This window comes from Fundulus heteroclitus, chromosome 1, assembly GCF_011125445.2.
Source record: "Fundulus heteroclitus isolate FHET01 chromosome 1, MU-UCD_Fhet_4.1, whole genome shotgun sequence".
NCBI classification, from domain to species: Eukaryota; Metazoa; Chordata; class Actinopteri; order Cyprinodontiformes; family Fundulidae; genus Fundulus; species Fundulus heteroclitus.
Window position 1 is genome coordinate 25115125 of NC_046361.1, and position 18158 is coordinate 25133282.

At 35.7% G+C, this 18158-nt stretch overlaps 2 protein-coding genes across 6 annotated transcripts in view; both read left to right on the top strand.

Annotated features, from left to right (window-relative positions):
- Nucleotides 1–18158, top strand: part of LOC110368435 (deoxynucleoside triphosphate triphosphohydrolase SAMHD1-like) — a 122534-nt gene that overhangs the window by 52242 nt on the left and 52134 nt on the right. The window lies entirely within an intron of this gene.
- On the top strand, nucleotides 106–16403 carry LOC118563528 (deoxynucleoside triphosphate triphosphohydrolase SAMHD1-like). 5 transcript variants are annotated; one of them, XM_036138639.1, is made up of 16 exons: nucleotides 106–216; nucleotides 329–434; nucleotides 4138–4212; nucleotides 7199–7359; nucleotides 7483–7598; nucleotides 8326–8402; nucleotides 10194–10373; nucleotides 10889–10986; nucleotides 11089–11197; nucleotides 11294–11385; nucleotides 11496–11611; nucleotides 13320–13468; nucleotides 14618–14707; nucleotides 14895–15053; nucleotides 15175–15331; nucleotides 15702–16403. In XM_036138639.1, exons 3-16 carry the CDS (start codon nucleotides 4189–4191, stop codon nucleotides 15764–15766), a joined length of 1593 nt encoding a protein of 530 aa, XP_035994532.1. In that variant the 5' UTR covers nucleotides 106–216; nucleotides 329–434; nucleotides 4138–4188; the 3' UTR covers nucleotides 15767–16403. The 5 variants fall into 5 exon arrangements, with proteins under 5 accessions (XP_035994532.1, XP_035994537.1, XP_035994533.1 ...); XM_036138640.1 differs by having other exon boundaries at nucleotides 108–216; nucleotides 354–434; XM_036138644.1 differs by lacking the exon at nucleotides 7199–7359.

Sequence of the window (18158 nt, forward strand, 5' to 3'; positions counted from 1 at the left end):
ATTATGAAGTGTGTTTGTTTAGGAAGGGTGGACTCTAGTCATAAAAAAATATGTCTCCACCTACTAAAGAATAGTTAAATGTTCGACAAACATAATTTGTCTCTCTATCTCCGCAGTGTCCATACAAGGCTGTCCTAAAGACAACTCTTTCCTCTATGAGATTGTTGCCAACAAAAGAGACGGTATCGATGTGGATAAGTGGGACTATTTTGCCAGGTGAGCCACAATATGGATTGGTTAGTTAAATGCTAAATCATTATGTAACATAAATTATTTTTTGTATGACATTACATGACTTTTTCTATTTTTTTTCTTATCTTTTCTTGAGGGACTGCTACCAATCGGGCATCCAGAACAACTTTGACTATCGGTGCTTCTTAAAATCTGTAGTCTGTGAAGTGGATAGCCAGAAAAACATCTGCACAAGAGACAAGGTGTAATTTAACTTCTATATTCTATATTTTAATTATCATATTAGTAAGAAACCCCTGAAGACCTAAGTATTTTCCACCACCCACCTATGCTGTTCTTCTTTACCCCATCTGCACTATCACGTTCTGAACTTTCCTCTTTGACTGTGCTCTAATTCTACATTATCTCCTCTGACAACGCCTGACTACGTGAAAAGTGGATTCTTCTATGAGGAGAGTGCATTGATGAGGCCAGTAAACAGCCTTATAATCAAAACATGGAAATTATCAGATTAAAATAGGGGATTCAGTAAAGCATTCTTTACCTTAAAACCAGGTTGAAAATTTTCTAAAATATCAAATTTCCAAATTAATTTGAATTTGCTGAAAGACTAAATTTTCCAATATTTTAGACAAAAAATTTAGAAATTGGCCTATAACTAGCCAAGACTTCAGGATCAAGGTTTGCCTTTTTAAGTTCAATGTCTGGACAGCAGCGTGTTTAAAAAAGGCCTAGGACACAGCCTGTGGACAATGAGGAATTTGCAATTCATAATAAATAAGCCCCAATCAAACCATAAGTACCTTTTAAGAAAAGTAAAAACAACCAAGTGGACTATTAGAGGATATTAACTTACATATCACATCAGATAGATCATAAAGTGAAATTTGTTGATATCAAGCTTGTCATATAATAATTTTTTGCACACTTTACTGTTCTGATAATTCGGCAAGCAGTTCCTCAAAATGAGAAACATGAAGTCTGTTCTTTTTCCACCTCCTACCTGCTTGTCTGCAATCTTTTTTAAGCACACAAGTGGAGTCATTTAACCATGTCTAATTTTTTTACTAAAGAAATCATTAATAAAAGAAGACTGCTCCTCCAGTGTAAAAGGATCTGGAATACCGCTGACAGAGGGGCAATAATCTCAACAAAAGGAAAGGCATGGTCTTTAGGTTTGATAAAGTAATTTTACGTCACATATAAAGAAAAATAATAATAATAATCCATTTGTCCCACAAGGTAAAGCAGGGGGCAACAAAAACTATTTGCCTTAAACAGATACAGAGTCGAACCTGTAGCATTTATTTCCAGCCTTTGGAAAAGTTTAAACTGGATGTCACATTATCCATTCATAGATGGAGTTATCCAGATATGAACAATGGATTTTGTATTAATTTATAAACATGTCTTCAGAACTTCAAGCCCCAGAGTGGAAGATTTTCACACTGGTACATCATCTAGTGGTACACTAAATTAATTACGAACGGACTTGCCAATATGCTTGTAATAACGACATGGGAAGCCACGGAGCATCATGAATGTGACAATGTCCTCCATGTCTTAGCTATTGCTAATAGGTACAAATGTTGTATGTAAATATGTTTGGGCTTGTTTCTGAACATGCAGCTGCTTATTTTGGCTCTGAAATAAGCACCTTTAAACAACAGTAAAGAGACCCGCTCGCTCTGCCACACTACAGCTGTGAACCAGCTGATATCACTCCACCCCTCTGCGTACACACAGACTCCCTGAGAGGGAGATGAACAAACAAGGAAAGACTGGTTGCTGGATCACACTGCTCTGTTTCTAATGTGACACCATTGTTATGCTGAATTAATGTACTTGTCCAACAGAAAACCTGCAACTTCCACATCCATTTTGTACCCCACTCCCTCAGAATCATCTCCACTCCAACTGGTAATAATAGCTGTGCCGATATAGACTCATTTTCTCCCGGTTACTAATTTACTTACTCTTTACTTACTTACTCTTTACTTACTCTTTACATTTTACTTACTTACTCTTTACTCTTTTTTCTTTTCTTGTTTACGTTCTCTTTCCTCTCACTGGAAAAAGCATATGGATGTTCCTCCATTTAAACAGAAAACATCAAATAAAATTTTCTGTGGTCGTCTTCGCTTGTTTATACTCCTCCTCCACCGACAACACATCACGCAAATGGCTGAGAAGTTTGTCCCCTTTCAGCTACTGAAATTTGAAATGGCAACGCAACATGTTGTCTCCCAGTGGGTGCACTGGCACCTATGTATCTATAAACTACTAATTCTAAGTCATAAGAAAGCTTTCATTTTTGATGTGATGTTATTAGACTTTACTAGAATATGTATTTATAAAATCAGTACTTGATCTTTGCTAATGAAAAGCCACATTTATTGCACACTGTCCCTATAATTTTTTGTAGCATTGGTTCAAGGTCTCTGAAGTACTGCGATATTTTGGTCTACAAATATTTTGGCTGCACATCCATGATGCAAATCTGCCATTCAACTAACATCCCAAATGGGTCTTATTGGTTTGACTCTGGAAGCTATTGGAAAGCATTGAACTAATTGTAATGTTCAAGAAACAGCTTAAACAGCTAGGTGGACCCCAAGTCTTTTCCCCTTAAGTGAACTCCACTAGTTGCATAAAAGTTTCGAAGGAATGATACTTTAAACAAAATTCTATCCTTTAACATATTTAATCTAACAAAGTGGAGGGATGTTTACAGCTTTAGTATTGGACTCTGATACATAAAACAATACAGGATATGGAGAGCCCCAATCATCACTAATGTAAGAATTATACAGAACCAAGTGTGTACACCACAGCAATGGTGGAGAATATCACACCATATTCTGGCTGACTCGTTCTCCATGATCAGCCCATTTCATCCAATCTAAGAATGTCAGCCTCTGAGTCCTTGGTGTCCGTGAGTTATCTATTGACTCCCCGTTATCTGCTTTCTGCAGCTAAAATGTAATCCTTAATAGAGAAGAAGTTATTTCTGGTGAGACATGTATAATTTGCTGAAGAAAGGAGAAGCCAAACATTCTGGTTTGCAAACCGTGTCTGCATTTAGAGAGAGAGAGAGAGAGAGAGAGAGAGAGAGAGAGAGAGAGAGAGAGAGAGAGAGAGAGCGATAAAGAGTTTTCTTTCATTCATCTGCCTAAACCCTGAAGGAATACAGAGAAATGTCAATGATGGATACAAGCTTGTATGTGAGAGGAATCAATAAATGGTCCTATTAGGGGCGGCTGTGGCTTGATGGGTTGAGTAGTCGTCTGACTTAAAGAGAGTAGTGCTTTTATTGGCCCTTTGCTGGTTCGAGGGCCCAGGAGCAGCTACTAAGTTTATGTTTTCAGGGATTTTCCTTCCAAAATGCTTTTAACAATAAAATTTCCGCATTTGCAGGAGAAATAAACAGCAGTTAGAAGTGTTTGTTAAAAAACACTTAAATGCGGAATCTTCTCTGTCCTTGACATGTGGATCATATATTCTGTGTGAGCCATTCTTCTATAATATATTTAATGAAAAAAGGGCAAACATTTAATATATACTTGTATACAATTAAGTTCTGTATAACATATCAGTGAGCCAAAGGACAATGATTGAGTGGAAGACGTTGCTTTTACAGGTGTGATCTGCCCAGAGAGGTTTGAGTTTCCAATATAAATTCTCACAGTGACAGATCCAGTAGGTAAGAAACTACTTTGTGAAGGAGAAGCTCCTTAGATGATCCTGAAATCCATTGTAAAGCCCCTAAAGAATAGCATAGTGTGTCTGATGCCTTTTCAAAAATGGTAGTAGGACGGAAATGGAAGAAAACAGGTCCTTTCCTTAAAGAAATGTTTCCAAAACTCACAAAAAGGGTTCATTTTATTTTCGTTTTACTGTTTTTAACAGTATTTCGACTGAAATTCTCTGATTCTTCCATTTCAGGTGTGCTGTTGGAACCTGCAGAACTTGGAGAGCATCAGGACGCTTTGAGAAATGGCAGCTATGAGTGACTATAAGGTGACTGACCTAAAAGCAAACTTTTAAAGTTATACAGATAAAATATGACTGCATGCTGAGCAAAGTACACTTTGAGACAGTAATCCAGGCCTCTGTGACCACTCGGCTGGATTACTGTAATGCACTTTATTTTGGTGTAAATTGATATTTGATTCCAGGTCAGTAGAAGGGGCAAAATACTACCGCGTGACTTTTAAATAAGACAAGTGAGTTTGAGAGTGTATCTCCCCTGTGTTAAATTCACTTCACTGGTTGCCGGTTCTTTCTTGTTTTTAAGTCATTAAATGGCCTTGTCCCACCATACATCTCTGAGCTCCTACATCATTTTGTATGGCTCTGTTCTCTCAGGTCGGCTGACCTTTTACTCTTGTCGATCCCAAGAAGCTAAGCTAAGAGGGGACTGTACTTTCTCTGTAACCGTTCCCAAACTTTGGAAGGATTTACTGTTGTATATCAGGCAGGCTTCTTCTTTGACCATTTTTCAATCTCTTTTAAAGACTCTTCTTTTTACCTTTGCTATTAAGACTCAGGAGGATGTTGGTGTTTCTTGATTTTATTCCTTTTTTTTCTATGTTTACTTTCCTATATTGTTCTTATCAATATTACTGAATTTAATGCTGTTATGATCAAGATGAGTTAGTAAATTACAGACCTATATCTAATCTTCTTTTCTTATCTAAAATTCTTGAGAAAGTAGTTGCTAATCAACTTTGTGAACATTTACAAAGTAATGACCTACTTGAGGAGTTTCAGTCAGGCTTCAGAGCTCATCATAGCACTGAAACAGCTCTGGTGAAGGTCACTAATGATATTCTCATGGCCTCAGATAATGGACTTGTGTCTATACTTGTCCTGTTAGATCTCAGTGCTGCGTTTGATACAGTTGATCACAATATTCTCCTACAAAGACTTGAACATACTGTAGGGATTAAGGGGAAAGCATTAGGCTGGTTTAAATCTTATCTGTCAGACAGATTCCAATTTGTTCATGTTAATAATAAATCTTCCTCAAACTCTAGAGTCACCTGTGGAGTACCACAGGGTTCAGTCCTTGGACCAATTCTCTTTACTATATATATGCTTCCGACAGCATGGGATTAATTTCCACTGTTATGCTGATGATACTCAGCTATATTTATCCATAAATCCTGATGAATCCAATCAATTACTTCGACTGCAGTCATGTCTTGATGACATCAAAAGCTGGATGACTTTAAATTTCCTGCATCTAAATTCTGACAAGACCGAAGTTTTAATCTTTGGGCCAGAGTCCTCAAAAAATAAACTTCTTAACCAATCACTTAATCTGGGTGGCATTAACCTGGCCTCTGGTAATAAAGTAAAAAATCTTGGTGTTATTTTTGACCAAGACATGTCATTTAAATCCCATATTAAACAGGTTTCCAGAGTTTCCTTTTTTCACCTCCGGAATATCGCCAAAATTAGAAACATTCTGTCCAGGAGTGATGCTGAAAAACTGGTCCATGCATTTGTTACTTCAAGGCTGGACTATTGTAATTCTTTACTATCAGGAATTCCACAAAATGCAGTTCAAAGCCTTCAGCTGATCCAAAATGCTGCAGCAAGAGTTCTGATGAAAATCAACAAGAGGGATCATATTTCTCCAATTTTAGCTTCCCTTCATTGGCTTCCTGTTAAATCAAGAATAGAATTTAAAATTCTTCTTCTAACGTATAAAGCCCTTCATAATCAAACTCCATCATATATCAGAGCTCTGATTACCCCGTATGTTCCTAACAGAGCACTTCGCTCTCAGACCGCAGGTCTGCTGGTGGTTCCTAGAGTCTCTAAAAGTAGAATGGGAGGCAGATCCTTTAGCTATCAGGCTCCTCTCCTGTGGAACCAACTCCCAGTTTTGGTCCGTGAGGCAGACACCCTGTCTACTTTTAAGACTAGGCTTAAACTTTTCTTTTTGACAAAAAGTATAACTAGTGACTCATGTTACTCTCAGCTACCTTTATAGTTTTACTGCTATAGGCTTAGGTTACTGGAGTATATCAGGATCTAATTTTCTCACTATATTGAGTTCTACTGTTCTTCAATTATGCATTATGTGTTGTCATTTCTGCTTTAACTTTCTGTTCTCTCTCTTTTTTCTTCATAGTAGGTACACCTGGTCTGGCGTTCTGTTAACTGTGACATCATCCAGAGAAGACGGCTCACCCGCTACTACCATCTAATGTAGAACAGATTACTAGATCAATGTGTGCTTCTGTGCTTTTTTGTTTCTCTTGTTGTGTCTCTGTTCTGTCTTCTGTAACCCCAGTCGGTCGAGGCAGATGACCGTTCATACTGAGCCCGGTTCTGCCGGAGGTTTTTTTTCCCGTTAATGGGTGGTTTTTCTTCCCACTGTCGCTTCATGCTTGCTCAGTATGAGGGATTGCAGCAAAGCCATGTACAATGCAGATGACTCTTCCTGTGGCTCTACGGTTCCCCAGGAGTGAATGCTGCTTGTCGGGACTTTGATGCAATCAACTGGTTTCCTTATATAGGACATTTTTGACCAATCTGTATAATCTGACCCAATCTGTATAATATGATTGAACTTGACTTTGTAAAGTGCCTTGAGATGACATGTTTCATGATTTGGCGCTATATAAATAAAATTGAATTGAATTGAATGATTGTGTTTTTTGTACAGCACTTTGGTCTCTGTGTGGTTAAAGGGCTTTATTGATAAAATTGGATATCTATTTAGACTCTTTGCTGTTTTTAAATTGTTTTATATTTTAAACCCTAGTAACATTGCTTTCACATGCTTCAATTTTAGCTTTTATTAGTTTTAAACTCTGGTCTTGTAAATGTACCTGCATTCTGCTTTTTAAAAAATTATGAAACTTTCTTTTCAAAGGATTAACTATACATAGAAGCAACAAATTTCTTTTTATTTTTTTTATCTATTAAAGGTATCAAATGTGATTCTCACTGTTATCCTTGTTGATTTCCCTCTTTTCTCATTTATCAGGTGTTTAATGATCCCATCCATGGCCTTGTGGAGCTGCATCCGCTCCTCGTCAAGATCATCGACACGCCTCAGTTTCAGCGACTTAGAAACATAAAGCAGCTTGGAGGGACTTCTTATGTTTACCCTGGAGCAACCCACAGTCGCTTTGAACACAGCATTGGGTAAACTATATATTTACAACTTATGCTTTATTGACCATCTGTTTGCGATATTAGTTCCAAAAAAGAGTAATTCATAATCATCATGTATCTAAATTAAGTCGTCTTGTTTTTGTCATTATAAAGGGTTGCTTATTTGGCTGGAGAACTTGTTCAAGCTCTGATGGAGAACCAGCAAGAACTCAAAATCACTCTTGCTGAAAAACTTTGTGTGCAGATTGCTGGACTCTGCCATGACCTGGGTGAGTTGTGCCAAAACAAAAAACACTGAACAACACCTTTCAAAATCAGAATCAAGCAGATTTTAACATAGTTTTCTTTTCCTTCTTTTTATTCCTAATTAAGAAATAAAGCAGATGTTTGATGTTAGAGGACAAAGATTTTTTCAACCATAAACTCAGCTACTCCTAAGTCTTAGGTACAGTTAGCATTGCCAAATGTGTGAAAATAAAAGATGTAGCCGACAGTGGGGTGCTTGCATTAATTAAACTATGAGCATACCCCTATATCTGCTCCAAATCTAATTGAAATTACATCAAGTATAAAATTTTGGGAGCAATAAACATTTATGGACTCATACTCAGACTCAGACATACTTTAATGATCCCAAGGGGAAATTACTTTTGTTACATGCTCCAGACATTGACATTGTTATATATATTGCTGTCATGCAGATTGTACTCAGCATGGTCTCCCTATTCTCAGCAGCAAGCAACATCAGTGCATGTGCCTAAAATCAGTATAAAACTTATTCAGGGCACAGAAGAAAGATAAATTATATCTTAATCTGGTGTTCAAGCAGCCCCTTTTCTGATGCTGCTCCTGGCAGCTGCTGATGTGGCCCCATACCAGAAACCACCACTGACCGCTAATAATGTTACCAGATTAGAATAAACCATTTAAAATGTCTATTATTATCATGTTGAAACAAATTACAAATTCTTAGTGACTGTTTTCCTCCCATTTCAGGACATGGACCATTTTCACATTTGTACGATGGGAAATTTATACCTGAAATAAAGCCTAAATCAGAGGCTAAATGGAAGGTAAGATTTACCTTTTGCTTTTTCTCACCAACCTTCACTCTTCTCTGTACTTTGATGTATGTTTTACAGCTACTTAACAGAAGCTTCAAACTCTTGATAAGTCAATAAAAAGTATATGCAATGCATGTAGCATACAGTAGATGCAAATAGGTAGCTATGATTTGCAATGCATACACAGACAGAAATTACTACCCACACACACACACACATACACACACACACACACACACACACACAATATATATAGATATATATATATATATAGATATATATATATATAGATATATATATATATATATATATATATATATATATATACATACTTATATTATATATTGTATATATATATATATATATATATATATATATATATATATATATATATAAGCCTTCTTTTATTTTATTTTTAGCACAAGTAATATAATGAGAATCATTATAAGTATGATTATAGAATAGCAGAATGCTGAGTTGAGCAATCCAACGTAACACTACATGTGTGAAACCATGCATCACAACAAAGGTTGCACATATATTAAATGAAAATGTTTTCTGAAAATAAATTCATGTGTGCAAATTAATTTTCAGATGTTACTCCTATAGGGCTATGAGTGCAGTCATAGCTCTAATGACATAATAAAATCATCTTCTTGCTGCAAATCAGAGTTACAGTTTGTGGGACTTTTATGTATCTGAACAGCATATAGGTGAAGCCGTCCTATTTAGCTTAGATGGGGCGACTCAGGGATGACTTAAATACCAGACTTGTCGGTCAGCTCCATCTCAAAAGCTCTCCTTGCAAACAACACATCGTAGTTAGAACTTAAAGTGACACAAGTGACGCACGGTTCATCGTAGTTTCCCACTGGGACCAGTGCAAAAATAATTGCCCTGGGGAATCTGATCCAATAAGCTAATAACCGATCAGCCACTAATCATCATGTAGCAGGAAGTCAGTAGGACCTCTGAAAACACACTACCTCTGCATTCTTCCATTGATAATGTCCTCCAGTAATGCCAACGCTGCCATCGTTCCACAAAAGTGCGCACCTTTACGTAACTATTTATGGACATTTGTGATGGTCTTCACCTTAGGAATCATCACATTTGACTTGTTAGGAATTAATCTGCTGATTGAACACTATAATATTCTAAGTGAGAATGAAAGGGCCCCTTAAATAACTGGCATTTTTATGCTACTCAGCGCATACACTGATGCTCATTTACGCATAAGAACAGAGAAACATTTAGTTTACATCTGATTGAGGTTCAACTTAATCAGGTGTAAACTAAATATTTCAACTACAGAACTCATTTTGAATTGCAGAATTCCCTTCTTCTAGCAGTTTATACCTTTGAAATTGGTCTGTTTTTATGTCACAGAGAATTCAACATATTTACTCTCTCTTTAACAGCCATCCTGGATCAGTTTTACTTTTTTAAGTCTGTGCATGAAGAAAATAAGATAAGATAAGATAAGATAAGCTTCATTGATCTCACATTGGAGAACTTCACATGCCACATTGGCTCAGAAATCAGTAGTCATAGGAAAGAGGAGTCAAGTAGGACGAGGTGCATCAAATATATACACAGTATGTCCTCGTTATACCATGGATCAAAAGGAGTAGGTAAGAGAAAGCAAAAAGAAAGAAAAAAAATACAAAAAGAAATAAGGCAGATGATGTCTTCTGTACATTCACTGTGGCCTACACGTGTGTGTATTGTGAACTACCTTGGTTTAATTTTTAATGTCAGTCCATTTTCTGATATCAAACATTTTTTTGCTTCTTGTAGCACGAGATTGCCTCTGTACAAATGTTTGACCACCTGGTGAAGGTCAATGATTTGGAGGAGAACATCAGGAATCTAGGCCTAAAACAACCCAAGGAACTAGACAAGAAACCGGATCAGTTCAACAACCTGGACTTTATAAAGAAACTGATCAATACAGAATATGTCAGTGAAACAGAAGAGGTACCAATCTGTTCTGCTAAAATCTGTCTGTAGAACTGGGTTTGATGGGATCATAAATGTAACAAAAATACACCACCAAAATACATTTCTATGGTTTTCATAGTAGCTTTTTTTTCCATTATAGCACAGTTTTATTAGACTGCAACAAGAATTTGTACTGAACCTTTGATTTGATCCGTTGAAGTATCAACAACAAGTTGTCTTTTAATTAGGAGGTTTTCATTTTTCAATTCACATTCAAAGTAATGGTAATTAAACTCAGCCTAATAAAATCGTCATTTTAATTAGTTTATTCCACAAGAAAAGCCCTTTTAATTTTAGAACACTGCTTTTAGAAATAGAGAACCAAACTTTTTCTATATTTCTGCATTGAAAACACATGACACCATAAATGTATAAAATTAGAAAATGTGTGTTATTGATAACACATAATACTTTGCAGTTTTAGCTGGTGTTGAGCAAATGACCTTGCCTTGTTAAGCTAATTTTACCAAATTTTCCCCACCTCCATATAGCTCATCAGAAGTCATTTTCAGGACAAGTCCTTCCTCTATGAAATCGTGGCCAATAAAAGGAACGGCATTGATGTGGATAAGTGGGATTATTTTGCCAGGTGGAGCTTAGTCTTAATAAATGTGTTCCATTTTCCTTTTCCAAACTTTTCATAAATGACAATAATTTATCTTTTTACATATTTTCCTGTGCTATATCTCAGAGACTGCCATTATTTGGGTATAAAGAACAGCTTTGACTATCGCCGCTTAATATTATGCGCCAGGGTGTGTAAGGTGGAAGGGAGGACGGAGATCTGTTTCAGAGACAAGGTTTGATTTGGTTGCTTATTTTTTGCTTTTTGTGGAATTTGAAAAATGTGTACACTTTGAATAACGTTCACCAGATTTAATGTTACTTTTCGACAGGAAGTGTTCAATCTGTACGACATGTTCTACACGAGGTTCTGTCTGCACAAAAGAGCCTACCAGCACAAAGTGGCAAATGCCGTAGAGTGCATGTAAGTCGCTCATCACACTGCAGCAGCACAGCAGCCGCAGTTTATGCTTTGCTGTGAGATATTGTGGTCAGATGATCAAAAAAATATTAAACTGGTCTTTGTTTTTCTAGGATCACAGATGCCTTTGTGAAAGCATATAAACATATTCAAATCAGAGGCTCTAGGGAGAAAACCTTCAATCTGTACGAAGCTAAAGATGACATGGAGGCCTACACCAAGCTGACAGGTTAGTAATAATCAGGACATTTAAATGACTTTAGAGAAAAATGGTTTTCTGATTACAACTTGAGTTAAAGCACGTGTGTTAGTTTGAATTAAGTCAAATCCATAGAGGGTAATGTAGTTTGCAGTAAAACTACTATTTAATGTATAAATACATGTCAGCGTTTCCTCCAGAATTTTTTTTAAACCTTTGTGGTGCTCAAAATCCTTTTAACAATTTCATTGTATTATGATTTAAAATTCTTCTTTTTGTAATCAAATTTTGTACATCAATCTTTTATAATACTTAAAATTGGGATTGCATCAGTGGACATTTAGATATTCTTCTGTTTTTCCCCTAGTCAAGAACATCCTTATTGATTTATTGCTTTAATATAAACATAACAAAATATGCAGATATTCAATTATTTTTCAAATTGGAAGCTATTTATTTTAGAAGTAGAATGGAATGCTACATCTTGACCTAAATTAGATGGATATTCATCTAATTGCTAATTATATTGTTTCTGGGTAAACAAAATGTATTTTTATCCCAGATAGCTTTGAAATGATTCACTCTTACCCCTTACCTTATTTTACCCTCCTTTTTTTGCCTGCTTTAGTTCAGCTGAAAAGATGTAGTCGATCTCAGAGATGAATGTATGTAGATTAAAGCATAATCGTCTTAAAGGTTACAACGTAACCGTGACATAATGTAGCAGGTCAACTTCAAAACATGTATAAAGTAAAAATGCATGATTTGTTTTTCCTATGAATCATTGAGTTTTACACCATTTAGTTGTATAACTAATGTTTTTGGGAGCTACTTTACATCTGTACTGCGAATGAGCCGTCCAACTTATGGCACTTGTGAACGGTTATTTCACCCTACAACATTTGGACCACATTCAACACTCTGGTTTTAATTTTAACTGCAGAAACTATAAATCAGGCTGACCACTTCATAACATTAATTTTGTTTGTCTGAAATTAAGATCATGTTTAATTATTGGTGTGTTCAGGGTCAGCATTTCCTCTTTGACATAATGCAGCATGACCAGCTCATATGGTAAACTGATCAGTAATTCATGAAAAGTGATAAATAGGTTCAACATAATAACATTATTACGATCTCCATAGGATGATTTCTAAGTTTCCACGCTTCACGGTGTAATGAGGCTTGAATTCAGTGTTTGGGAATCTTCCTATAAAGTGGCTGCTGCCTCTATACCCAGAAGAACCATCTCACTTTCATATGTTCATAAAATGTTACATAACGTTTTAGGAGAAAATGCTCTATAACCAGCATGTGCAACATTAGCTTTGTAATAAAGAAGAGCTTCATGCTGAACATCTTACTTGTTTTTACTTTTTACAAAATCAATGACATCATGCTTTGAACAACATTATTTTTTACACAACTACTCCAATTAATGATTCAGTTACACAGCAATATGCACGTCATGAAAAGGGGTTTCTGTTACTCTACTACACCTGCCACTAAATTAATTGCCATATTTTTCTATTTATTATTCCATCAATCTTTTGGATAAATCTATATAAATGTGTTCTTCTTTTTGTTTTGTAACTTGTTTGGGTGCATTTTAGGACAGTGTGAATAAGCTATTCTTTGTGAATTAGTTTGCTGTTATTCTTAAGTGACTAAATACTTCAAGGATTTTGTGTTCTCAATTTTGCTTTGTTCTCTTCCTGGTTTTCCGGTTTCCCTGTAGATGATGTATTTGAACAGATACTGAACCACCCTAATCCTAAAGGCTCAATGGACCTGGAACAGGCAAAGCTAATATTGGACCGAATACATGGGCGCGACCTCTATAAGTGTCTAGCAGAATTTCACACCAAAAAATTAGAAATAACAAAGGTAAGCATTTGTTTTCTACAACCACAAAGATTTGTGTTAACATAAAGAAATCCACAGTAAGTTTAGTAGATCCATGCTTATAATTTTTTTAATGAAAAGGACAAATAAATTAGGTCAACGGGAATGTGTTTTTACTTACATTGTACAGGAAAAACAATTAAACATCCAAATCTAAAACAATACTGGTAAAGTTTTATTCAGGCATTTCTTAAATCTTTAAGTTTTTCAAGAAACTTACCTGAGCATATCCTGAATCTTGTAATGAGACACAGTTACAGTAAAGTTAAAATACTGTGACGACCCATGAGGATGAGATGAAGAGAAGGCATGCTTCAGCTTTGTTTGCACTTCAGCTGTTGCTCAAGGAATATTTGCTCGAGCAACAGCTGAATATTTAAAAGGAGATTTTAATACGTTGATCACAGAACAAACGGAGAAACTCACTAAACAGACATTTAACTCATGGTGTAGAACTGTTTCTGTCTAATTCGACCCTACACCACTAAGCAGAAAGGAAATAAACAATCCCATGATAACCCAAGTCTCATAAAACCACAGTGTCTCTCAGGAGGGCCTTTTGAAAAAAAAAACAAAAAAAAGATTTTTGTTCTCTCTGGGATCCAGTGGAGATGGGTAATTAAAACAATATCATTAGAGATCAGGCCAGTTAAATACCAGTATGAAGTCACGTGGAGAATTAAAGCTTCAAAGCACATACACTCATCGGCCTGACTGCGTTAAAAATATGACTTTTAAAAAATATAACCTCAAATAATCCTAAAATTGGAACAGGAATACCAAAAAAAAAAAGTCAGACACATTTAATGAGTGAACAGATGGTGTATTTACTTTATATAGTTTAAGTCTACTATGTCTACATAGTAGACATAGTATGTCTTTAGTTTCCCAGAACTTTTCTTGTGCCTCAGTATCAGTATCTGAGAGGGAATAGAAACACGTGAAGCAAATTTGCTGCTAAAAATCATTAAGCAAATGATAAAATGTTTTAAAAATTAAAGTTTTCATTTGATCAAAAAACAATTTTGTATATTTAAGATGATTGAGCTTCAATCTTGTTGGTGTCAAGATGGAGAAATCTGCGCCCTGATATCAGATTACATTTTGAATCTTCCACGTCTTATTCACTAGGAGGCCATCAGAGATGTATGGGAGCAGGAATTGAAGACAGCATTGGCTGAAATCCCACAGGAATGGAAAAAAGAGGACTTTTTGGTTGATGTAAGATTTTGTCTAACAACTTATATTTGCATGCAGAATATTTAAAAAAGTATATTTAAAAAAAAGCAAAGAATGTAATTCTGTTAAGATAACACCTGTTTGATTCACCTATTTGTAATTCAGTCTGAGATAGTGTCCTTTGTGCATCCTGTTGCATTTGTTGATCTAAATTAGATTTTAATTTTAGGTAATTAAACTAGACTATGGGATGGAGAAAAAAGACCCAATACAGCATGTGCGTTTCTACCGAAAGAAAGAGCCAGAAAAACCCATCCAATTCACCAGAGAACCACAAAATGAAGAAATACAGGAACCACCAATTAAACGCATCAATTTGACCAGAGAAGTAAGAATGAAACATGGTTGCAAATGTCATATCTTTAAGTTCTTTATGCTGAATCTGCATCAGTCTTTTTCAAATTCATTATTTTTATAATTTCTATACTACTTACTTTCATTCTGTTTAGGTCTCTCACCTTCTTCCAGAAACATTTGCTGAGAAAACAATCAGAATCTACTACAAGGGGACCAAAGCTGAGATTCTGAAGGCTGCCAAGGACTATTTTGAAGGAGTCGATTTCAAGAAAAAATTTCAACGATTTCTGAAACAAACCGAAGAAGAAGGTATTTCTTTTGGCTGCATTTCAAAGCAACAGATGATGAACCTTAGCTATTTTAAGGCAGCCAAGATGAAATACCTACTTAGATTTTACTGGTGTTTATTGTGTGATAGGACAATATACAGTTTTTCTGTTTTAGTTAAATCGGCAGATCGGTGGGGGGGACAAATACAGCATATTTTCAAAATTGGTTTGAAATATTTCAATGTAACTCTAATTTCACACAGGATTTAGGTTTAATGGCGAGAGAGAGAGAGAGAGAGAGAGAGAGAAAAAAAAAAATTAACATTTACTGCAGTGTAAATGATTGCAAAGTTGCATTTGTTGCTGTTATGTGTCCTTTAAACTCTCTTAACTAGCATCTGTCTTTTCAGATCAAGAAACGCAGGAAGGAGCGGGAGGCACAGCTGAAGTCTCCTCCAAAACCCAGGAGACGTAATGATTATGAAGTTCATTGAAATAAACTTGGTATTTATGATTAAGTGCAAAAAACTTGGATTTTTAAATTAAAGGGGAAAAGGTGTTTTATTAAACTTTGATGTCAAGTGATGTTTTTCTGTTAATGATGGGTGTTGATCAGTGCAGTTAATTATATGTTTTAAAATAAAATGGAAGGAATCCTCCTGCTGGGAGGTTTTTAAATTAAATAAAAGCTTTACAGGACATTTAAAATCATGTATTTGATCTATCCGATGGGGTTTTAATTTAAAGCCTAGTTTTGCAATTCAAGAAACTAATATTTCTTAAGCAGTATATTTATTTTCTACCGCTGGTGGGTTTCAGGGTATGTTTTAAACTTACAGCTTATACATAGAAAGTATTTAAATGTTTTAGGTGTTAAGATCATTTACAGAGAAAGCCCCACCCCCACCCCCTCTTTGGGTTTAGGTAGAAAATGTTTCAGGTCTGTTTAATTCTGCAAATGTATTTTGGGGTACAATTTTAAAAACATATATAGTTGTTTTCATTAATTTCTTGCATTTTTAAATTGTTTTTCGAAGTGGTGAAAAATGTAAGTCTTATAGATTCAAGAAGGTTCTGTTTAAATAAACTTTGGGAAGCAACCCTGTGATTTATTTTTTTCAACACATGAGGGCACAATGCTTACATTTTAATCTAAATGACATAAAATAGTTTTTCAGCCACATTTTTCATCACCATTTGTGACAAGTCATATAGTGCATTTATTTTTACAGACAGTAAAGAGCTATCAGGCTATAACTATGCGTATCAGTTTGAATATTAGCTCATATTTAATATCATGGCTTTTGTTGCATAAAGGACACAATGATTAAAAAGTAGAATCTGTAAAACCCTTATAGATGGTGAATTTTGAAAGCACACCCCTCCACCAGATATCTCCTTGTGATTTGAGCCAGGGCAGCGTCAGTCTAAACCCACCTCTCTCCCCACAAACGGAAGAGAAGTCAGCCAAAGCCATCTGTGTAGCCAGTCAATCAGCCACATTGAATTTAAAAGGCTTTAAGAACAAATACCCTCATCTGTCTCAAGCTTTGGCCTCCTTGGTGTGTTGGAGGGATGGTCCAAACAGAGGGTGAAGGGATTTAACCTGCATGGTTGCCCATGAACAAACCCAACTTTCAAATGAATGATGCTGATTTTCACATGATGATCTTTAGGTGAGACAGTTTATCAGGACATTATTTAACAACCTTCCACTCAAGGGTGAACAATAGATTGATGCTGTTTTTCAGTGGCAAACATATATTTCGTGCAGAAATAAGCTACATAACAACCTTTTTCCTCAGGTTGACCTTATTGGTTGCAGTCTGTGTGACTTCCCGACTGTATATAATGTATGCCTCTTCTGTTGTTTCAAACTTGGCTGTAATGCCTTTGGCTTTGGTTTGGCACAGGTAATAGTCCAAATAACAGCACAGATGTCTTTATTTGCATGAATGAAGATTTTTTTACTCACTTTGCTTAAACTATGTTAATATTTTAAAGAGGAACATGATGATGGAATATGATATGGTTTTAGTATTATCAGGGAATTGGCAATAAGTGAGTGCTACTCCCCCTTCTTTGAAGACATCAGCTGGGTATTACTGTGTGTTCTTGACTGTGCATTGACATTTTAAAGTGCAAAAGTAAAAGTATATAAAACATTTAAAGATACCTCTGTAAAGTACCTATCCCTGCCTACAATGTATGTGGGCAACCATTAAAAGCCTTTAACTGGACAATCTTAAACTTTGAAGGGATGTTTGGTATTTCATGTAACATGATGCAGCATGAAATACTTGGTACCAGCGATTAAATCTTGTTTTTACCCAGGCTTTGACCATCCTCCCTTATATGTGTTTGTGTATAACTGTGTTGTTTTTTTTTTGTTTTTTTTTGTTTTTTTGCTAAAGTAGGCCTGCTGCACTAAACAAAGGGGTCCAACCATGCATCATAGTTATTTACTTATCTATGTGACAAAATGTGCAAATAATTACTTCAAAGTTCAGCTGCAGTCCATCTAGATTCGAGTAAGTTTGAAACTAAATATGAAATTAAAGTGTTAAACAGGAAGAATATGCCCTGATCTCTTTCAGAATTCTGACTCAAGGAACAACCTAAAACAACCTGAATTGAACTCTTTGTAACGATGCTGTGCAGCAGCACTGCCTCAAGAAACTGTGTTGAATGTTATCCCGTGACTGATGCAAAAATCTATTCTGTAGTAATGAAATCTCACTAATCTATACACAAAATAAGGGGGTTTATACTAATATGGTTATTCATAGACTTAATTCTAGGCTTTTAGCCCTTATACTAAAATGTATCTGGTACCATGCCATATTTAATAAAGTTGCAATGTTGAC